The sequence below is a fragment of the Euprymna scolopes genome, chromosome 15 (genome assembly GCF_053919585.1).
Source record: "Euprymna scolopes isolate OS-2025 chromosome 15, ASM5391958v1, whole genome shotgun sequence".
In the NCBI taxonomy this organism is placed as follows: domain Eukaryota; kingdom Metazoa; phylum Mollusca; class Cephalopoda; order Sepiida; family Sepiolidae; genus Euprymna; species Euprymna scolopes.
In genome coordinates, this window is record NC_136496.1 from 27,362,089 (window position 1) to 27,377,750 (window position 15,662).

General features: G+C 36.9%; 1 protein-coding gene across 2 annotated transcripts in view; it reads right to left on the bottom strand.

Annotated features, from left to right (window-relative positions):
* LOC145293754 (intermembrane lipid transfer protein VPS13B-like) overlaps nucleotides 1-15,662 on the bottom strand; it is a 260,242-nt gene that overhangs the window by 103,825 nt on the left and 140,755 nt on the right. For both annotated transcript variants that reach the window (XM_080140245.1, XM_080140246.1), the window contains exons 20-23: nucleotides 9,611-9,725; nucleotides 6,219-6,333; nucleotides 1,679-2,474; nucleotides 89-229 (exon numbers count right to left, since the gene is read on the bottom strand). In XM_080140245.1, coding sequence (XP_079996371.1) covers nucleotides 89-229; nucleotides 1,679-2,474; nucleotides 6,219-6,333; nucleotides 9,611-9,725 — 1,167 coding nt within the window. The remainder of the gene's footprint in view (nucleotides 1-88; nucleotides 230-1,678; nucleotides 2,475-6,218; nucleotides 6,334-9,610; nucleotides 9,726-15,662) is intronic.

Consider the following 15,662-nt stretch of genomic DNA (forward strand, 5'->3'; position numbering starts at 1 on the left):
TCTGGAGAGGAAATCCTACATACATTTCTATAAAAATACCAAGAGATTTTTATTGGTTTTCTAAAGACAAGAAAATATGAAAGTTTACCAGGTTTATTGAGAAAATCTGTTATTCGAAGCGTAAAGAAACTGGGGGGTACTCCTGTTTTGGGGTGGGGTTGACCAGCTCGTGTTTCAATCCAGTACTCATTGAAGTCTGCATATTCTGGTAACAGTTTATTGTCTTCAACTACAAAATAAAAAAAAATTTTTAAATTCAAACAAAAATTCAAGAGAATATATATATATATATATATATATATATATATATATATATATATATACACACATTGTCTGTGTGTGAGTTTGTTCTCATGGAGTCGGAAACAGCTGCGGCACATTTTGAAAAATTTACACACAAATGCACTTTATGTGTCTGACAGAAAATTTTGTATCAGACTGTCCCCATCATGTACCGAAATTCGATTATGGAAAAAATCCGATTAAAGAAAGAGCAGTACCATTGTGACTAAAAGTAACACTTTTCTACATCGTAACATCACAAGTGCCTTTTAGATATTTTTTTTTACCGCAGCGTATAAGATTAACGGTAGGTACTTTGATAAGTAAGGGGCGTGGATTCTTCTGTTTCTAGCACAATTTTACTGTTGCTATAATTTTTTATTTAAGTCATTGTATAAATTAATTTAATAAAATCAACCGTAGGTTCTCTACAGTGTAATTTAGACTACAGAGTATTGGGAACTAATACATGTGGAGGTCTCTACTGTTGTATCCTGGTGAGTCTTCCATCTAGAGTAGGCAATCAATCGATTCGATTGAAAGATATGTAATTTGATTAATTTAGATGCCAAGAATATATTTGATTTATTATATTTTCCTGATCCTAATATGATCATGGGCAACATCATGCCTGACTGCTTGTGCAATTATCTATCCATCACTCTCTGCTCTTCTCTCTCTCTCGCTATGCATATATATATATATATATATACATACATATATATAACTACTTAATTTACTCACATAAAATTAATATACGAAAGTATAGATTTATGTGTAAACTTTAATTATTTACTTCAAAAGTGCTCAATACGTAGGTAGAGCTAGTTAGTAATTTATAAAATATAGATGGCTATTAAGCTACACTGAATGTTCCGCATTTCATCCACTCTAGGACTCTTCAGGCTTATACGCGAATTCTGTGGTTGTTTGTCGTTTTTATATGCGCATCTTCTATTGAGATTTTAGTTAGCCAATCAGCTTTCTAGTATCTACCGCGCCCTTCCTATCAGCCAATGAGCATGCATTTATCAGACAAAGACCTATTTGACCTCTGGTTGACCTGGTCCTTTGTGTGTGCTCTATTTGGCCTGGATATTTGGTTTCTTGATCTGTTTTAAATCTAGGTTAGTATTTTTTTTTTGGTTTTGCAGAACATAATTAGGTTTTGCAAAAGGAAGTAGAAAAAAAAAAAGCAATGTTAGGTGTATTTCGTGTCAGGAAGCCAATATCTTCAGATAACCTGATCTGGTAGCACCAACTGAAGAAGGTTGGCGGTTACATGAGAAATAACACAATCACAACACTAGTTCAAATAACACAAAATATCAACTCAAAATCTCAGAAACATTAAACATTCGTTATCTTAACAATTAAAACCAAAATATGTACATACCCGGAAGTGTATAACCAGAGGGTGGTCCTTTAACCATGACGTCATAGTAAGACATTTCAAACTTTTGTGTTTCCGGCTGTATCGTCACTACAGTGTGCGGCTGAGAGAAATATAAATAAAGATAAGGCACTATGTGTGGGGTCTGGTTGAAATCCGAGGAGGATCCAGTATCACTGGCTGACAACTGCTCTGTACTGCAGTCGGAACCGAGAGATATATGTCCGTGTTCCCTATAAACCGTGGTCAGCAGATTAAAAGGCATTACGCCGGAACCAAGCAAATTCTCACCACTTACTAAGCTTCTGGGAGTTGGAGGCGGAGGTGGGGCCAGCATTGAAACTGCAGGTGTCGCACTTGGGGGCACATTGAACGTGTGAGTATAGAACATGCAGGATATACGCCCCGCAGTCAAGAGGATCTCGAAGGGGATAAATGCAGCAGTTGAAGAAACAATGTCTTTGGAACAGAATGGGGTCGATGTGGAAAGCAAGGGTGCTGTAGGTTGAACTGCAGGTTTTGGTCCTCGATTCCCAGCAATCTTGCAGTTGATGGTGGCAGAGATTTCACTGCCTAGACCGCTGTCGGCCACCTGTGCACTTTCAGGGTAGATGCTGCCAAGTCTGTCAAGAGTTTCCGATGTTTGAGAAGTATCCCCGTCAATGTCCATATCAAAAAAGCAAGCAATATTCTTCTGAAAGACTTGCTGCAATAACAACACTTGATTGATACTGACAAAGAAATCCATGTCACTGGTCACATTCATTTCCAAGGCTGCTCCGCAAACCAACAAGTCAACCTTTAAAGAAAGAAAGGAAAATGACATAACAGGGAGTGTCATAAGTTGAGTAACGACATGTTTGTTCACATTACATTTAAACTTCCGTTTAGCAGTATAGTCAGGGAAACAGGAAACAGGGAGGGAATTTCAAGGTTTAGTAGTCCTAGAGAAGAAACTATTAGAGTAGGAGACTTTCCGGCATCTAAGGACCCCAACAGTGAGTGGGTGGGATTTTGCTATTTGTACGGTTAGATCGTGTATTCAACTCTATATAATTGGTTGGTTGTTTTTGTTTTATGGCATATCAACCCTTTTCGGGTTATTTAATGCCGAAGCCAAAGATTTTGAAGAAAATTTTTTAATAGAATATATTTGTTGTTTTCAAGTCGGTTTCTATTTAACACATAGTTGGGACCCTAACAGGTACTACCACTCCGAGTCAGAGTGGACCTGGGAGCAATGGTAATTAAAGGGTGGCTCCACACTCCCCACAGCCCGCAAGCTGGGCGTCACCAATGGATATAGTTTAAGGTCATATCCAGGACCAGCAGACAATAGGACAATTAAAATAAGAAAGAAAAGTATATAATACTAACAAGAGCGCGCAGCACAAATGAAAATAATGTCCCTCATCATTGAATGTGACTATCTAGGAGAACTACTGAGGAAGAACAGCATAGAACCCTACTAAACTGACAAATCTCCACCATCGAGATTTACAATTCCTGGCTATCTAATCATCAACAAACAAAACCATGCCAAATATGGCATCATGACCTTGAAAGGGTGATTGATCTTGGTGACCACAATTCACACTAGCAACATTTTTTGTTTTGTTTTTTTTTTTACATAGGCGTCCCCACTTATCAAGGCCGAGAGGCCACTCAAGGATAAGGGTAAAAGAGTGTACAGTAGTCAAAAGAACAATATAGTAATTGTTAGTAATGGAAATTCGGTAAATTTGTCAACTTAAGTGGAACGGCTCATCAGAAACTTGTTTACGTTGGACTTGAAGAAAACCATATTGTAGTCAGCTGGAAAGCAGGAAAACGGAAGACAATTCCACAGGCGTGCAGTTCTAAGAAAGAAGCTTTGTTCATGGAATCTACGTTTAGGTTTAGGCACAGATAAAGAGTGAGGGTAATTATTGATAGTGTTTTCAGCTAGACGAGTGTTTCTTGTGAAAGTTTGGTGAGGGGGGACCATAGATTGAAGCTCAGTCAATCATTTTCCATGAAAACAATGATAAAGCAGAGACAAACTCGCAACATCTCTTCTGTGAGATAGAGATTGCTGCGAAGAGAAAAGGACATCTCATACGAGGCTACGAAGTCCATTTTGAACGAACTCTATCAAGGCAGGACAAGTCCTTTCTAGCAGCTCCTGCCCAGATGTGGCAACAGTATTCCATCCTTGGATGTACATGGTTCTTATATAGATAGAGGATTGCATCAGCAGTGAGATATCTACTGGATTGATAGAAAAATCCGACCATTTTTCCAGCGGCCTTGGCAATAGATTTGATGTACGTATTCCACTTAAGATCAGGAGTAAAAGTCAAGCCCAGAAGCTTGTCAAAACTTGAGGTCTCCCCAAGACACGAGCCATTCATTTTAATTGATGCCAGATGGGGATGAGAACATTGATGATGTAAAGATAGAAGCTTGGTTTTAGATGCATTAAAAGTAACCAGCCACTCCTTTCCCCATTGTACAACGTGCTCAAGATCAGATGAGAGATAATCGGAGAGAACTCGGTCGTTTACTATCTTAGATGTGTTACCATAAATGGTAGTGTCATCAGCATAAATGCCTACAAATGATGTAAGGATGTGATTTGGAAAATCATTAATGTAGATCAGGAAAAGAGTTGGGCCCAGGATGGCCCCCTGAGGGACTCCAGCATTAATACTCCGAGATGGGAATATTTGCTGATAACACAACGCTCTATAACATGCATGAGGGAAAAATAGATGTACATAAATCTAAGACAATGATAGAATCATTAAAAATGACCTTCAGACCATAGTGTAATGGGGCTGCAAATGGATGGTAACATTAAATGCTCGTAAGACTAAGCTGCTCTCCTTTAACAATCACAAGACGCCGCTCCAACCACCAATATCCATGACAAATAACATCCTACCTGAGAATTCATCCGTTAATCTCCTCGGCCTAATATTTGTAAGCAATATGAACAGGAACAAATACATTGAGGACATTGCAAAAGCTGCTGCAAAGAAGGTGGGTTCCCTATATCGAGCTAGAAGACTACTTACACCTGAGAGTATCTTGTACCTCTACAAGGCTACCATTCACCCATGCATGGAGTATTGTTGCCACATCTGGGCTGGTGCATCTACAACAAGCCTCTCCCTCTTGGATAAGATCGAAAATAGAATTTTCAATCTAATGTATCCGACTTTGTCAACTAAGCTCCAACCTCTGTCCAATCACCACAATGTTGCATTTTTGTGCCTGTTTTACAAATATTTTAATGGAACGTGCTCTGATGAACTTGTTACACTTGTGCCTCCTCAACATACATATCCCCGACAAATCCACTTAGCAACAAAATCTCACCCCTTCACTGTTGAGGTCCCTAAATGCCAGAAGGCTTTCTATTCTGTTTCTTCCCTTGAACAGCTAGACTTTGGAATTCCCTTCCTGCTACCTGATTTCCTGGCTGTACTGATATGCAGAAGTTTAAATGTAACATAAACCAACATCTTGTTAATCTTTTCGAGGCATGGTCCCAAACAGTATATGCCTTGTTAGGGGTGAACATGAGTATATAAAAAAAAAAAAAAAAGAGAGAGATGGCAGAAAGAATATTCCCCGATCTTGTCTTCACTACCAAAAAATGATAATCAAATGACAAGAGAAATTCTTAGTGACTTCCCTAACAGCCACCACCGCCCTCTCAGTGCCTCGATGGAATTTACGCAAAACAAACTGGGCAGCCTACGCTTACAATAGACAAAAAATGCCCTAGAATTCTGCCAAACACCATCCATAAACACAACGTTTCTACCACCTATATCCTCAAAAGAACATACCCAGGGGAAAGGCAGCTCTATACTCCATGCTGGACAGAAAGGACGCAAAAAAAAAAGCATTGATAATCGAAAAATCCAATGAAACAAGGAACCAACAATTGCGACTAAAGTTAAAGCCTTATACAGCCTAGCCTAACATCACCAGTGCTTTTGAGAAGTTTTATCACCGCACAAGCAGAAAGGTCAGTCATATAAAATCAAAAGTTTAGAACAAAATTCAAACATGATACTTGACTTTTGCATTTTAAACTTTAATTCAAGCCATTATCATAGCACAAGTAAAAATGTTTGGCATATAAAATCAACAGTAGGTTCTTTGATATGACAGGGGCGTGTTCAAAATCAATGTTTCTTTTTAGAGCACAATTGAAGCATGATACTTGATTTTGCATTTTAAACTTTAATTCAAGCCATTATATAAAAATAATTTTATAAAATCAACAGTAGGTTCTCTTCAGTGCAATGTAAATTACAATGTATTGTGAATTAAGTCACTGTGGGGAAAAATGTGAAGCTTCCTCCCAGTGCACTGCAGTGGGTCCCTAACTAGAGCAGGCAATCAATCAATTTGATTAAAAAGCAGGCGATTTCACCAATTTCAATGACAATAAAATAGTGGAGGGTGAAACATTTGTTGATCATCATTCAATCCTGGACAACATTGGGTTTCCTTGCTAGTTTTTGATAAAGTCTTGTCAACTTACTTGGCTTTTTTGCTCGGGATCTTCTGGTCTGCTATAAACCACAGGAGGCGCCACAACAATTTTCAGATTAAAGTTGTAGGCAATAGGAATCAGTTTGATATCCTCTTGGTCCTGCCTGAAAACAAAAAAAAGAGTTGTTTTTTTAATTACAAAGAACAAAAAGAAAAAGGACTCCCATTTTTAAGATTGCAAAAGTTTGAGTAAAAATTGTTGGTTCATGTCCAGAATTCCCCTTATATTAAACAAGCTGTGCATGCGTGGTCCCCTTCTGGTGCTGCATGTGAGATGACGCCACAAAAAATAGTGAAGAAATGATGAATGTGAGAAGTTTTAATGGCCAACGTTGCCTTCACATTTTCGCCAAGTTTCAGAAAAATCTAATGGATAGGGCAAAAGTTATGAGATAAAAAGTGTCATTTCTTGCAATTTTAGGGCATTTGTGACCCCTTTTGAGCTCCTGGGAACGCTGAATCCCAGTGAAAATGGACAAATGGTGCAGTTTCACGCCTTAAGATATGTATATTTGAATTCAGCACCATGGAAAACCACTATATAGACATACATATCAAGTTTTTGAGTAATATGAAAAAAGAGCTCCAAAAAGGCATGTTTTTTAGCTCTAAAAGTCCCAGAAGGATGCAAACCAGAATTTTGCCAGGGTCACCCATACTGGATTTATATTAAGAACAATGGGTTCCACATTTTGGCCAAGTTTCAGAAAAATCTAATGAATGAGTCAATGTGCCATTTTGGGCCATTTTAGGGCATTTTTGATCTCTTTTGAGCTCCTGCGGACTCAACGGGAATTTTTGCAATAAAAATTTTTTTTACAACTGTACACATCTACTAAATGAAATACAATTTATGGCAAAATTTCAGGAAAAACTAATGGACGGTTATCTGGCAATTGTCCAGAATAACGGACGGATGCACAGATGCCACTGAAAACATAGTCTCTCTCCGATAAATCAGGAGACCAAAAATCAAATTTCATGAGCAACAGAAGAGTGGCTGTCTTGTCCACCATTTTGAAAACAATTTTTTTAAAAAATAAACAAAAGAGAGATAACTCAATAATTCAAACTTGAGAGATTTATGTTGTAACGCCTACTAATTGTTATTAATCATTTAAAAATTATTTTCTTTATAAAAATAAAACCACTTGATCAATGTATATCATATTTGGAATATGATATTATGAATTAGCATTAAGTTATGCCCCATTGTTTTTTGACATTTTTTCATTGATATTTTTATTTTGTCACAAATACAGTTTGTTTTTTTGTTTTTTAATATGAGTGAAATTTTGTACAATCGTTCCAAACAGGCATGAAGACACTTGATGTAAAAAAAGAAAAAACAAGCTGAGCATACGGGTTCCCCCTCCACGAGTGAAAAATTTACTTTAACTATGACTAATGTTTGTGCAAAATTTAAAATAATCTAAGGCATGGGGCATGGTTACTGCGAAAAGTGTGAACAAATAACCGGATGAACGATTTGGGGGCAATTTTACCCCTACGATGACACCTGGAGGAAACTAGAGTTATCTTGGAAAATCGGTTCTGGCAAAAATTTACTTTCACCATGACTAATGTTTGTGTAAACTTTTTTAAAAACCCAAAGCGTGATTATTCAGAAAAGTGCAAACAAATGAACAGACGAACAGGAGTGAATTACAAGGTCCATCCCTCCTTTGTCAGGGAGCAAAAATTTATATATTACATGAATGTCAAAATCTAGCCAATTATGTTATATGGATAGATTCCGACCCAGAAAACAGCAATTCTTCCCCCTTTGACAAAAACATTGCTCTATAAGACAAAATGAGGCTGCCAAAAGTAAATCTAAGGTCTACTTTCTGCTCTGCTATGGTATTAGTGTGGCATGCACCCTTGGGAGATGGGTTTGTTGATTTCAGGGTAATGACAACTTACATATATATAATAGGCTTCTTTTTTTTTCTTTTTTTTTTTACAGAGGAATCACCACTTAGCAAGGCCTGGAGGCCACTCGAGGATAAGGGTTAATGGGTATACATTAGTTAATGTAATTATAGCATAGTAAACATAAATAGTGGGAATTTTGTAAATTGGATTACTTAGTGGGGACGGTTCATCAAGAACTTGTTTACATTGGACTTGAAGACAATCAGATTGTGGTCAGCTGGAAAGAAGGCAATCTTCTACAACAGGAGGAAGCTTCTAGGGTAAATTTAAGTGGTCCCCAGTCACATGTATAACAGTCGTTCCAACAGAAAGGCCTCCTATTTTTTTAATTCAAAAACTAAAACATTGAAGAGCTACAAAGAAGAAAGTAGTACCGTTAAAACGAGCAACCTTTTGTGCTCCAGAATTTATTTTTCTACATAGTCACCACCATTCTCAATGCATTTTTGCCAGCCTCTTTTGATGCCTCAGTTGGAGAAGTCCAAAGCATGCTTTGTCACATCTGTTGCCACTCTGAAATCAACAAACCCATCTCCTAATCAGCTTCATAAATGTTCAAAAGGTGCCGGTGAATGTTGATCGGTTTAATTCTTTCTGCATGGAACAAGTTCATGATGCATCTCTGCTTCCGATGCATGTACATGACAGGGGTTGCTTTCTTAATCTCACACCATCAATATCGGCAACAGAGAGATGAAAGTTTCAAGTCATGAATGCATAAGTTCAGTCAACTCTGGCACTAAACCTAGACAGGTTTAACCAGCTTTCTCCAAAGAGGGAAGTTTCATGGGACTATGAAATTCACAAGTGGTCCCTCAGTCGCATGTTTATACGCATAAGAAGGAATGACAATGTTAGGATTTTGAAACTCCTGCAGAGAGGTGTTGACGTTCTCTTACATACAGCTCCTGGTATTCCTAAATTGGTTACCCATTTGGTCCTGATCAGACTCAACATTGCTTAACTTCGGTCATCTAATGAGAACCGGTGTGTCAATGTGATTATGCCGTATATAAGTTCAGTCATCATAACAATGCAATTTGTAATCCTCTCTGATTCATTCGGGCGGAATAAAAATATATATGGAATGTCCTTCGTATATTCCGTAATTCTTGGCCTTCTGGCCAAGATCCCAGTGTAGTATCTGTCCTGATGCTACACTTCACCTTTTCTGTTCTCGGTCAGTGAAGAAGAAATTCTTCATGACTGAGACAATTTTTATTTTTGTTCCTATACAGAGAGCCCCTTTTTTTTTGGGGGGGGAGCTGGATTTTCCCAACATTAAAAACCGAACTTGTGTCTAACTCTGCCCTTGTGGGGAGGCAAGTAAATAGGAACATTAGTTTTGCGGTCTTTCTTGCAAACATGTTGCGATCACCCACATACAGCACCTGGTATCCTAAATAGTCACCATCTGCGAAGGTGAAGAAGAATTTCACTTACTGTGCAGGACATTGCAGTGTGTTCCACTCGAGGGCTGGAATCTGTACAGAAGGAAGCACCAAGTCTGAGAGGCCACCCATCTTAGGACGTTTCTTCACAAAATTATGCCAACAGGCTGCAAAAGAAAGGAAATTAAAATAAACAAAGATACAACATTCAAATTTATGATACTCGTTGCTCTGAACTCTTGGGGGAAAATTACAGTTTGACCAAACTAACAGGGGTCACTTAGTTCAAATGTAGCATAATATGTCACATACACATGTATATTTTTTTTTTAATGGAAATTGCTTGAGACAAGGCATGAATCCACTTAATGTAATGAGCTAACAAGAACGAAAGCTGATTATTGCAAAGAATGGGGATGCCTATTGAACTTAGTCCTGAAAAGCCCAAGGCTGTAAGTAGAAGGAAAACAGTGAGCAGGAAGAGAGTTCCACAACTTATTTAAATAAACTTGATGTCATCTCTGAAACGATTGTACACTATGCCTGGTTGTTTTGGCCTTGATTTTTTTGCACGTGTAAATGAACTTAAGTAGAGAGGTGGAATTGCTCTTCGACAGAAGTGATGTGATTTCAAGTCTTCCACTTTTAGGCTCCCCTACCTCCTTTTAAAGCATGCTCCCTCTGCTCTCCTCCTTCGCTATCTAACACATATGTTCACAATCTCATTGTATCCATGTCGATCAAAATGAAATATACCTATCCAAGTAGCAGGCTAATGTAGTGTGAGAATTTATATGGTTATGAGAACATTAGCACTATTTTTAATTTATAAATACAAGAAAATAAACTTGTCTGAACAAAATACAACCTCCACATTACTATAGTATTCCAACTGATAAAAAATGGGTTATAGTCAGCTAATGTACTTCCTAACTTCCAGCATGGCTGCTACCGAAACAGTGAGAAGGCAAATTAGTTTTTTTACTTTTTATTGTTCTTCAGTATTTCATATTCAGAAGCAATTTATAAAAATAAAATATAAAAGGATATTATTAAAAAAAATATACAATAAAAATTTTAGCCAGTTGAAATAGGATTTAAGAGGTCAAAAATGGGTCAAAATTGAAAAAAATCATAATACATTTTATACATTCATCTTCGTTTATTTTAAATTTTTAATCAGTTCATATGCGTGTCATGTTGGTACAGTGGTAACATCACCAGCTTTGAATGCTATAGTTTTGGTTTCGATTTTAGCTGATGGTACCCAAATACTTTTTTTTTTTTTTTACTTTTGAAATCATGACTATAATAATATATACGAAATCTGGACAAATTAAAAATATCATTTTTAAGTGAATTTTACACCCGGGCAAAGTGAAGTTATATTTAAAGTTTAATTATCTCATAGTCCTCTCAGGGGAAGCATGTAGTAATACCTCCATTGTTTTCTCTGGTAGATTTTTATAGAAGAATACAATTTTTGATTTTATGTTTATTCTCTTTTATTTACATACTAGCAGGGGCTACCCAGCATTTCCCGGGTGTTTGGAGGTGTGTGTTAAAAAAAGGTGTAAAAGAAAAAAAAGTTTTGGTCGGAAGGTAGGATTGAACCCCGAAGCCCTGACGTGAAGATAGAAATGAAAGGGAAAAAAAGCCAGTTACCTAACCATCTCAGGCACGAGGGAGAGGAACTGATAAAGGCGTTATATGAAGGTTTATGAAGCGAAATAAACAGGTGCGAGGAAGTGGCGTGGTGTCTGACCTAGTTTTGCACTGCAAGCCAGATCATTCGCTTTCACGTTTCGAAGACGCGGCGAGCTGATAAAATTCGGGCTAATTAAATACACACATGACCCCCGTTGTTAAGTCATAGTTATTATGATTTAGACACGATATAAAAAGTTTTAAGTATGAGCGAGCCTACCTAGAAGGCCTGTGAAAAAAGCCTTTCGCAGACATACACAAAAAGCGAACACACACACACACATTTTCGCTTTTATATTTATAGAAGGAACACACAAACATCATGCAAACAGACGCTGAGTTTTATATAATCATTAGTGGGGGGTACCCGGCGATGCCCGGGTGTCTTGAGGTAAATCAAAACTCCAGGGGGCGGGGGGGGGGGTTAAATAATAATAAAAAAATGTTTTGGTAGGTGAGTATGAGAATCGAACCCGTACCCTTGAGTTGGAAATTAATGTGTGAAAAAAAAAAAAAAAAACGTGCGATGTTACCATTGGGCCACCACGACATACAGCGTAGACGTGTTTGAATTTATTTATCAACTATAAAAACCGGCGTGCGTAATAAAAGTTAACTTTGCTGCTTCCATTTGACCTAATTAAGAAGGTCAAATAGAAGTCACGCAGCGTAAGCGTCTGTTCCTGGCGCATTGCCGCGCGAACACGTCCGTTTGAGTTTAATTTCATTTTATTTATACTAAAAAGCCCAATCAACACGCGAGAAGCCAAAATAACAATAATTTTGTAAAAATCGACGTAAATAAATCTATACGCTACGCGCTTTCCTAATTCCTAGATATTATGATATAGGACGTATATACACAGTTTTAAGCGATAGTAACGACCCCGGGAGCGCGTGCGAAAGAAGCCTTTTGAAGACATACACGAGATGATCACACACGTTTTGCCTTTTATATATATAGATTAGAGGGTCACCCAGCATAGCCCAGTCATAAAATATGCATAAATATGATATTTAATTTTATACAGGTTTCGCATTTATTATTATTAGGGGCAATCTTCTATTAATTGTTATATTGTACACAATATAGTGAAAAAAAAAAAGACAAAAAGAAACCAAGACTTGTTTATGTGAGTATTATGTATGTTTTTAAACAGTTCACTTCTTATAAGTAAAAAAAAAAAAATACTCGAGCTGAGATTGAAACCAAAACCTAAAGACAGTGAATCAAGTATGATAACCATTAGGCCAGCTTACTGCGATCTTTTAAAAAGTGTTTTCTTAACATAAGGAAGCTATCATGTAAACGATTCACGCATGTGTAGTCATGAAGGAGTTGACAAACATAAAAATCCGATACCCCTCCCCCCAAGTACTATTTTTTTTAATTTTCTCCTTAACAACCCTTTTTTTCCGGATGAAAACCATTAAAAAAAGTTTTTCACATTTTTGAATACCCTACATATCAAATTTCAAGTCCGTAGATCAAAAATTTGTTGAGTATATACGTTGAGAGTTGTCTTCGCACAGACGCACGCACATTCTCACTTTTATAGATATCTATCCATCAATCCATCCATCGCCTTGAGCCCCTGGACGGGTATAGGCCATCCACAACTTTGTAGAGGCTTTTGTAGCGTGGAGTTCTTTTTTCAGGGTGAGGGTGCTGGCCCCACGCTCAACCTTCTCAGAAGGTACATACAGCACCTAACCTTCCCAAATAGTCACCTATCTGGTACTGGCCAGGCTCAATGTTTGGTGATCTGACAAGAACCAGTGTGTCAACGTGATTGCGCCGTACATCTTTTATAGATATAATCATAAATATATTATCCAAATGGGTCACTCAGTATTGTAGTAAATAACGTTTTTTCTGTTTATATTGCTTGTATTGGTCGAAGTATTGTTCTTATCTTGAGTGTTATTTGTGAAATGTTTCGGTCGGATTGGCCTTCGACCGTCCTCAGGCATGTTGGATTGTTATTTGGAAAAGAACAACCAACATGCCTGAGGACGGTCAAAGGCCAATCCAACCGAAACGTTGCATAAATAACACTCAAGATGAGAACAATAATCCGACCAATAAAAGTAATATAATCAACCCTCATCTCAAAAATTCAGAACTTTAATGTTCATATGACGATTAAAAAAAGGTTTTATCTAATAATCTATGATATAAAGTGGTAAACATTAGTCAATCCAAAATGCTCAATATCATGGATAGAGCAGGTATGTTTAATAACTAAGGCTAAGACAACAGCATATTCTTTTCCTTGTTTTGATTCTCGGGCATATATCCATTGACATATTATATGTTTTTATGTCGAGTGATGTGGTTCTCAGTTGATTGTATCTAACTGTGTCAGATATATACTCGAGAGTAAAAACAACGAAGAATATTCTGTTGTTCTAGCCCTATTAATAACCGTGTTGCCCAGAGTAAAACAACATCATTATTTTTGTTATGCTATTTTATATTAAAAAAAATCTACTTGGTGCTGCTGCAAGGATTTATAATAGAAATAATACAATATCATATTTGGTAAATGGTACATCGTAATCAAAGAGTGCTCAATATCTTTGATAGAACAGGTGTGTTTAAATGCAATATTGCCAGAGAGAAATACTTTCTTTCTTCTTTTTTTTATTGTTTTATACCAGACAAAATACATAGTGTTGCTCATGAACCAAAATAAGAATAATACAGTATTATATAAGCTAAGGAGTATAAGTCAATCCAAAGTACTTAATATTCTGGATAGCGCAGGTATGTGTTGCCCAGAAAACAAAAAACAATGCCACTATGTTTTCTTATACCATTTTATACAAGAAAATCTACAGTGTTGGCTGGGAAATCATGAGAGAAATAGTACAATATTATATCTAGTAATTCATATATAGTTATTAAAGAGTTCTCAAGATTCTTGATAGAGCAAGTGTGTTTAAAGGCTGCGTTGCCCAGGAAAAAACATCAATATGTTTTTTATACTGTTGCATATGGTATCAAAACGGGGATATGTAATATAAAACAAATATGAATGTAATATAAAACAAACGGTTATATATAGTATACAGGGATCACAGAAGAGAAACTAGACGTTACATGGCAGGAGGAGAATAGAAGAGAGACTAAGATAACATATAGGACCGATATGGCGTATATGTTGGATGAAGGCTGTTTATGTCATTACATTATATACTTAAAAGTGGGTGTTTATGATGGGGAGCACATATATGATGGGTGGGGGGACAATGTTCTTTGTGTTGGTGATAAGACAAAATTACCTGGGTTTAAAAGACAAACACAAAGACCAGGGGCCCTGTCGGTGAGGCATTAGAATACGCTGACTGCCCCCCCTGCAGAGGGTAAAAGTCCCTCAATGGTGGTCCTGGATAAGACCTTAAACTATATCCAGTGGTGAGGCCCCAGCTTGTGGGCTTTGGGGAGTGTGGAGCCACCCTTTAATTACCATTGCTCCCAGGTCCACTCTGACCCGGAGTGGTAGTACCTGTTAGGGTCCCAACTATGGGTTAAATAGAAACCGACGTGAAAACAACAAATATATTCTATTAAAAAAAATTTTCTTCAAAATCTTTGGATTCGGCATTAAATAACCCGAAAAGGGTTGATATGCCGTAAAACAAAAACAACCAACCAACCAACAAGACCAGGTTTAAAAGATAAACATACATTTATTATTTACGGCTGGAATAATTTCTTAGAACTACAAATGCCACGTTACTACATCATGAAGATTTCCCTTGATGTCGCTTCCAGCGTTACAAAGTCGATCCTCTCTCTTCGATCTCCCAATCTCAACTTCCCAAAACGTGAATATAGATTCACATTCTTGCCAGCTGACTTGGTCCATATATTTTCGAATTCCTTACAGAATTGTTTTGTTAACCTCAACACTAACTATAAACAATATCCATGACTACAAGATTTCAACATTCCTAAAATATTTACGAAATATAGTTTCTGAATTAATAATAATCATCGATTATTATTAATTCATAAAATCATAATAATCTCTGATTATTATTTCCGGTGTTTTCCAGGAGCTAACAATTTAACAATACTATTTTATACAAGAAAATCTACTCCGCTTTGTTTGGGATAGAAAGTGATATAAAATCCATCAAAAAGTGCTTGATATCCTAACAATAGCAGGTGTGTTCAAACATAATGTCATTTCTTCTATGTGTTTTATATAGTCCTGTGCAATACTGAGTAGCTCTGTTAGTCTATTTTATAAAGGACAGTTGTAGGTATATATGTAAAAAACAGGTGTATGCCTAAATAAAATTAAGTCTACAAAACAAACACCCACAAAGCTTGTATTTTTTTGGTCAACGTTTCCCTGCATGAATAATATCTAAATTTTTTTTTT